The sequence below is a fragment of the Solea solea genome, chromosome 19 (assembly GCF_958295425.1).
Source record: "Solea solea chromosome 19, fSolSol10.1, whole genome shotgun sequence".
NCBI classification, from domain to species: Eukaryota; Metazoa; Chordata; class Actinopteri; order Pleuronectiformes; family Soleidae; genus Solea; species Solea solea.
Genome location: NC_081152.1, coordinates 9,940,559 through 9,948,445, shown reverse-complemented (window position 1 = coordinate 9,948,445; position 7,887 = coordinate 9,940,559). Strand labels below are relative to the sequence as shown.

The 7,887-nt window shown below is 42.4% G+C and overlaps 1 protein-coding gene across 1 annotated transcript; it reads right to left on the bottom strand.

The window, feature by feature from the left end:
• Nucleotides 1–1,537: 1,537 nt before the first annotated feature.
• On the bottom strand, nucleotides 1,538–7,037 carry klf4 (Kruppel like factor 4). The gene is made up of 5 exons (XM_058618152.1): nucleotides 6,735–7,037; nucleotides 6,481–6,592; nucleotides 3,633–4,521; nucleotides 2,982–3,152; nucleotides 1,538–2,585 (listed from the first exon to the last, which is right to left on the bottom strand). The coding sequence occupies exons 1-5, from the start codon at nucleotides 6,737–6,739 to the stop codon at nucleotides 2,410–2,412; spliced, it is 1,353 nt and encodes a 450-aa protein (XP_058474135.1). The 5' UTR covers nucleotides 6,740–7,037; the 3' UTR covers nucleotides 1,538–2,409.
• Between the last annotated feature and the right edge of the window lie 850 nt (nucleotides 7,038–7,887).

The window sequence follows — 7,887 nt, the reverse complement described above, 5'->3', positions numbered from 1 at the left end:
GCTGCGCTTGTTTGGCCGTGTTTGAGTGTGACGAGAAATCCCACAAGTACTGCAGGTGGCATGGCTTTAAGGAATAATTTAACTTTAAATCAGCGTATAACATCATTTTTATTGTTTTATATGATGTTCCTGGTTCCATAGAGACTGAAATGTCACCTCCAGATTCATAGAGGAATTAAAAATTGTTGTTTGTGTCGCCTTGTAACACAGTACAGCAAAGGTATGTCAGCTAACAAAGCTTTAGTTATGCATTTAATTGGTGACATTCAACCCATTTCTCATGTTTTGATATTTGTGACCTCAGCACTGTTGGTAAGTTGAATTATTTTTCTAGGACCTAAAGGACAGATGAGTGTCAACCAGATCTGAGTGGGTGTAAAACAGAGTTAACCTATAGGGGGCAACATAGACCGCAGTATTTTCTAAGATTAGACTCCAAAGTCTTATCCTGACCATGTGTTTACTTCTATAATCGTCTATAACAGCAAAAAAAACAACTCAGTTTCTCCAAACGTCACTTCAGTTATATCACAGTAAGTCAAATGTGTAAATTGTGACACTCCATTAGTAGTAACTATATTTAAATTTAGTACTATATTTCAATATTTGCTTTATTCATTCAATGATATCATTTGCAAGGTGTTTTTTTTCTGTTAAACATGTTATGGTTTAAAGAAACATCAGTAACGATACGATCTTAAACTTTTAAACACTGCTAATTTGTATTTCTTTACATTTGAAAAAATGTAAATGTTTCCTTTTCCATATAGGAAACCTAGTACTTTGATAATAATAATGCATTTTATTTATATGGCGCTTTTCATGGACTCAAAGTCACTTTACGTTAAAGGCAAAAGAATGAAAAAGAAGAAGACGACCAAGCAGTCTTGTAGAGATGAGTTTTGAGTGATTTGAATGAGGAAAGCTGATGTAGAAGCTGATCTCTCAGTGGACACATATTGTCATTTCTTTGTATTGTCGACACACAATGCAAAGGCCGATGCACCGGCATCATAAGCGTTGAGCAGATACACGGAGATCACTATCTTGCTGAAGCATCTTAACAGGTTTCATTCTTATTGTGCGCCGGAGCTGCAGCACAGAGTGGCAGTCAGATCTGGTGTCGGCCTTGAACGTCAGCGAGTTACTCAGTTGTGCTTCCCATTCTTCCCGGTGACAGGTGAAAAGAGAAACCCATGGAAACAAGACAGTGAAGGAGTGTATTTTCCCAAAATCTTTTTTAACAGCAACATTGTGTTAGTTCGCCTGTGGCAAACCCATGATTATCAGGGGGGATATTATGTGTGAGCTGACTGTGAGCTATTGGTGCCATTTGAATGCGCTTCTCCATTACACTAACAGGGAAATATACAATTACTATAACTACGTTCAAAGACACTTCCCTTAACGTTTGTGGAGCCAATATTTATCTCACGGCGCTGACGTGTACTGCTGGAGACGGTATGGCGAGAAGGGTATAAAGACTATGATGGTTTTTTTTCTTATTTCAAATACAGTTTTATTTTATTATACTGTAAAATACAAAACAATAACAAAGCCATTTTATTTACAAATGTACAAAATTCAAGATTATATTACATATTTAGGCTATAAACAAAAAAGATCTTTGTTCAGAGTTACTCATTCCATACAAAAATATGAATGTCTCGTATAAATTATTGCACTTTGCAATTGCAGTGCATTGAAGATTGCCATCACCATTTAAAAAAAAAAAAAAAAAAAAAAGTGAAGTGTTCACCTGATTTAAGTCAGATTGTGGAAGAGAAACAAACGACAATATGGCACTTTTTTCATAGTTTTCACTTCTTTGTGTCTTTTCCTTTTTTTTTTTATCTTTGGTACCTTTTCTTTAAAGAAAACCTTCTTCAGAGTCACTGAGCACCATTCCGTATAAATTAATGTACCTGAAACCAATGGCATTGCAGGTGAAATGTGTATATAAATATAGACGTATTTAATAATACAGTATTTTGAACAGTGTGTAGTTATCAGATCCTATAATGGCATGTTGCCGGTAGAAGGCCACTGAAGATGTTTGTCTGTTGCTCCTGGCTTCCCTGACATAAAATACATTTCCAGTTAAAAGTTGTTGGCACCTGGTCCTCCAAGTCTTGTCAGTTAAATAAGACAAATTCCAGTTTGGTCCCCTTTTTATAGAAGTTTACAACCGCGGCTGAGAGGTCTCGTCGAGTCGCCTGCACAGTGTGCAAAGACAGGATCAGGCTTGAGGGAAATTCTAGGCTCTTTGGGAAGCATTGCTCTTTGCCATGAATACCACAGCTTGTCTTGTTGCATGACAATGGCTTTTAAGGACAAATTTATGGTTAAAAAAAAACATATATTCTCTTTCAGGAGCCATCCAGTCCGGTCCAGTCCTGTAACCAAGTCTCATAAGTGTCTCTTCATGTGGAGAGCGAGGTGGTCTGACCTCGAGAAGGCCCGGTCGCATTTCTGACACTGAAACGGCCGGTGGCCTGTGTGCTTCCTGTAGTGGCGTGTGAGCTCGTCCGAACGTGCAAACTTCCAACCGCAGCCCTCCCAGTCGCAGTGGTAAGGCTTCTCCCCTGTGATGGGAACACAACACACACATGAAGCAGTTAGTGCTGGGCCCCAAGGTTAACTCAGCCCAACCTTTCCCCACCTCCGGGAAGAAAAGAGGTCCATCCTGTCCTGCAGCTAGTGAATAAAGGCCAAACTAATCAGCCTGGGGTTTGCATTAGAGCAGGGATCGGTGTCAACCTGTTACACTGCACCTGCTAAACAAATCCCATGACCCCACCCCACACCCACCTAACCCCCCGCATAACAGATGTGGCTGTTGTACTGTTTCACTCTGAACAAAGAAAGCAGGAAAACTGTCTTAAGCAGTGTTAATTAGCTCCAACTGAAAAAAAAAAAAAAAAAATGTAATATAGACCGTCAAACCATCTATAGGATGACAATAACGTACGGTTACATACCTGTGTGTGTGCGGTGATGTGCTTTGAGGTGGGAGCTCTTTGTGTAAGTTTTCCCACAGCCGACGTAGTCGCACGTGTGCGTGGCCACTCTCTTCCTCGGCCAGGAGCGACGGCCGCGCTTGGGCTTCGGCTCCTCCGGCAAGCAGTCCCCACTGGAGATCATGAGGGACTCTGTGGGGTCAAAAAAAACATCATTATTATCATTACTGTACCTCCTCATACTGCCACACCTACAGAGAACTAACAGAGTGTAAATAAGGTCACAGACGTTGTGGCTTACAAGAAAGCTTTGCTATGGAGAGCAGCCTAAGTAAACATCAGCTTTGTTCTTAAACAACACAAATAACTCATTTAGTATTCCACAAAACATGTACGTTCCACAGTGTAGAAAGGTTATTTCTAAAGAGAAATACTTCTTAAAAGAAAAGCAACATTAATCGACTGAAAGCAAAAAATATCTATATGTGGACAAGGCCATGTTTTTAAGGTTTTTTAAGATAATATGGGGACATAATTAAGCCCTTACTGAAATAGACTCAGTAAAGACCAAGTTACATCGTTAGCATCGTCTTTTACTCATCAACAAAACTGTTCGCGTTTGAAAAACAACAAGCGATAACAATAAAGTGAAAAACACGGACGTGCTCTTACCTTGATACTGCATGGTTGACGGCTGAGGGAAGGAGGCGTATCCCTGTGGGGAGCTATGGTGAAATCCCTGCGGAGGTAGCGGGATCTGAGAGTGGGGATGCCCCAGCACCTGGTGCTCCCGGCTCAGCGGATGGTCTGGGGAGAGGGAGGAGGAGGAGGAGGATAACCTGCCGCCTGTCATCGAGCGTCCTCCGCCTGGGAACCCGTGTAGATCTAAGTGGCTGGGGCGCTGCTGACCCCCTCTGCTCTGAGAATTCACCCCACCCAGGTGCAGGTCTATGGGCTGCGAGATGGTGCAGTTCCCGGGGTTCTCCTGCTTTATCCTGTGGCACGTGAAGGACGGCGAGGCCCGTGAAGGACTCGGGTCTGACACGACATTGATGCAAGCCTTGCTCACGTTCACGCCTTGGCTGTACTCTCCCATGTCTATTGTCGTCTTGACCACAAACTTGCCGTGGAGGCTGGTGGGATGGAGGTACGCTGGGTCCAGCTCGGGTCTCATGAGCTCTGCCACGAAGCCACCAGAGGGCGAAACGTCACTAATGTCTGGGATGGTATAGTGAAGTTCACTGGCAGTTCCCTGAGGGGAGGGCAGAGGGTAAGAAGAGGAGAAAGAGCCGGGGGAAGGAGACAAGGCCTGACCAGAGGAGCACGCCATGGCCTCTTGTTGCTGCTGCTGCTGCTGCTGCTGCTGCTGCTGTTGTAGTTGCTGCTGGAGAATGGAGTTGGATAGAATGAAGTCGTAGTCTAAGTCCAGGTCTGGATCTGTGTCTTTCTTGGACATGCTGGGGCTTGTGGTGCTGGTGGCAGTGGGATGGTCTGGGTCAGGGCAGTTGCTTCCAGTTGGCACACTGAGTCTCCTAAGATGGGACAACTCCTCCTTCCATCTCTAGAGGAAAGTCACACAGGTATTAATAATAGCTGTTGCCAGCACAAGCTGCTCGACTGTGTCATGTTATTGTTGCGTTCAGACACAGCGAGGAGTTAATTAAATCACACTTGAGCTTGCACAGCTGAGTGCTTGTTTTTAATAGTTAAGGAAAATCAAACAAAGTTGTCATGATTATCCTGATCAATAATAATTAAAAAAAAAAAAATGCTCTAATATAGTTTTTAATCGTGAATGAGCGTAGCTTTCTGTCCATAATTTACCTCCATTTGGTTCCCATCCTTACACTTTCAGACAACAGCTGATTTTGCAAAATTGTTCAAAAAGCATCTTTAATAACGGATAATTACTAAAACAGTAATATTGTAAATCACAAAGTCCTGGAATATCTAAAAAGAGACGCAGCCTCCCCCTTGCGACACTTCAAAATAAATCACTTGGACTGTATGTTGGCGAGCTATGACAACATTTTAGTAACTCAAAGGAAATATTTCCAAAATTCACCAAGGAGATTATGTTTTTTGGTGTGTTTATGAGCAGCAGTTTAAAAAGTAAAAAAAAGGAAAGATTTTGATGACATTTTCTAGCACAAGGAAGAAATTTCCAAATGTTGGTGGCGAACCAAGGATTTAAATTAAACAAAACAATTGTATTGCAGCAAGATTTGTGGGTAAACTAGGCTGAGGTTTGTTTATTGCTGTCTCATCCCTGGATACAACTAGAAGTCAATGCTTCAAGGAGGAAGGAATCTGGGTGAATAATACAAAGTGGTTATAGCGAGGCAGCTCTGGTACAGCAAGTGTCCTTGACACAGTTCAACTTCCCAGAACACAAACTTGCCACATTCATAAAAAAAAAAAAACCAACAACAACACACATGGTAAAGCAGCAGCAGCAGCAGCAGCAGGAGTGGCACACACTGGGAAATGAGGTGACACTTTTGTCTCTGATGAATGTAAAGTAAACCATCAGGCTTAAGAGGGAAAGACTCATAAACCCATGTGCAACCTGCTGAGCAGCCTTTCACAATAATAAACCACATATTGTGGCTGGACGTCAGGGTGTTTCTCTCTGTGGAGATGTTTCGAGCGTTTCAAGCTCATAAAAAAAACTTTTCAAGTTGCCTGCGGCGGCGATCTGATTTAAAAATGGAATTTTCACAACTTCTATCGTCTGATATTCTTTCTCTTTTTTTCCCCCTGTTGGGATGTTTTGCAAATGTGTCATATTTCTTTATGTAGTCGATCATTCTCGCCTTTATTCATTTATCTGAGTCTAAGTGAATCTTTGCCACCTCATTGGACATGCTGAGAGGCAAACAACTTCACTTTAAAAGTGATGAGGCCACACACACACACACACACACACACACTGGACTAACTGGTGCACGCCCCGGCAGAACCTGGTGTCAAGCCCCAACTCTGAGACTGAGACTGTGTCTCACTCATGGGAGACCCAGAACCAGGTCTTAACGAGGCAGAACCTCATTTCTGAAGAACTGGTTTTGGTTAAGGGCTGTGGTTAGTTGTGTGGTTAGGTTAAGGTTTAGGGTTGGGCACTAAACTGCTTGTGGTTAAGGACAGGTTTAATGCTTTGTTTATAGTGTCCAAATGAAGTGTCTTAACAAGAGTAGCAGTGCCAACCTGCGTGCCTGTGTCTATGTGTATCTTTGTGAAGACCAAAAAACGTGTATACCTAAGGGAGTGAGGACATTTTTGAGGACATTGTGGCTGGTCCTTATATTCTGACACCCCTTAAATGAGCTTGTTCAGGGTTATGACCTGGTTTTAGGGTTAGAATTAGAGTTATAGGCACTTAGTTGTGATGGTTAGTGTAAGGGGCTAGGGAATATACAGTATGTGTGTATGTGTGTGTCTACATGCACATCCTCCCTGCACAGATCGTGTGTGTGTGTGTGTGTGTGGCAGATCAGACACAGTGACAGTGGGGTTTACTCACTGAGTTGGCACTTCCTATGGACTTGCTCTTGACAGTGGGGCCGCTGGCGAACGTGGATATGGAGGGCAGAAGAGTTCCACCTAAAGCCATCTCGACGTCATTGGGAGGCTGCCTGAAATGACAGAGAACAGGAGGTAAATCCCGGTCCCGGAGCAGCTGTGAACACATGTATGCAGCAGCCTGTTGTAGTCCATGAGAGAAGAGGAAAAATTGTTTTAATAAAAAAAAACAAAAAAGTTTCTCTCGGTCCGCACCTCATCAATGGATTCCTGTCACTTCTTCTATTCTCTTTTTTAAAGTTGAATATCCCCCGGTTGTTAAAAGTTTCTGCTCCGTGTCTCGGGTTAAACCAGGATCCAGGACATGTTGCCGTCGGTGGTGCAGCTGCAAACTGACTTGACTCTTTGACGCTCAAGCTATTTTACTAGTTTCTTTTTTTTTTTTCCTTTTTTCCTAATGTTTTTATTTCGTATCTTTTTATTACCGGGGTCAGGTGGGGGGAATCCCTCGCGCCTGTCGCCACGCACGGACCGGCAGCCTGAACTGAGAAAACCGCGTGAGAGTGGTATCCTTAAATCATTGGGAGCTGGACACGCCTACGTTGCCGGGCAACAAGCGCGGAAAAACATCACGTGGGGGGAGGGGGGAGAGAGAGAGAGAGAGAGGGAGAAGGAGCGAAGGAGAGAGAGAGAGAGGTTTGTTTGTATTCATAGCAACGGCACCTATCCTTTCTGCTGTGAAATGTGGGTGAAGGAGCGCATCGTTTTCTCAGCGACTGACGTGGGAATAACTGTGACTTTTCATCCAGTGATGTCCGCAGGGTCACCTGCAGGCAAACACAGCACCTGCATGGAAAAATGTGCCTAACTATTGTCTGCAGTGTTAGGATACGTAAATAAACAAGAAGTGCCAGAGTTTTAAAAAAAAAACTAAAGAAAAAAAAGGAATCTATACAGAAAACAGAAAAATAAAGTTTAGTAAAAACACGGCCGGATGAAACTTCTCCAGGGCCCCGGGGGCTGTTGTTTGTTGTGGAGTCACAGTTTACACACCCCCTCACCTGCATAATTAATCTGACAGACAGTCAAATGATTAGGTTATAACATGATTATTCCTTTGACATTTGTAAAGAAAAGTATTTTTAAAAAAAACAACAAACATTCCTTAGTATAAAGACGGATCAAAAGAAGTCACAAGAGTTAAATAAATTAACTATAAGTTGGGAAAATAATGCATCATGTTCAAAAACATAGTGGAGATTTCTAGTCATAAATATTGAAATGAAGGAATAAATCAAATGGAATTATTCAATTTAAACCTTTACTTCATAATCATAATAGTAGAGTCAATGAACATTATCATTTGTCAGAACATATTCGATGGGTCTTTTTCTTGAACATACACTTT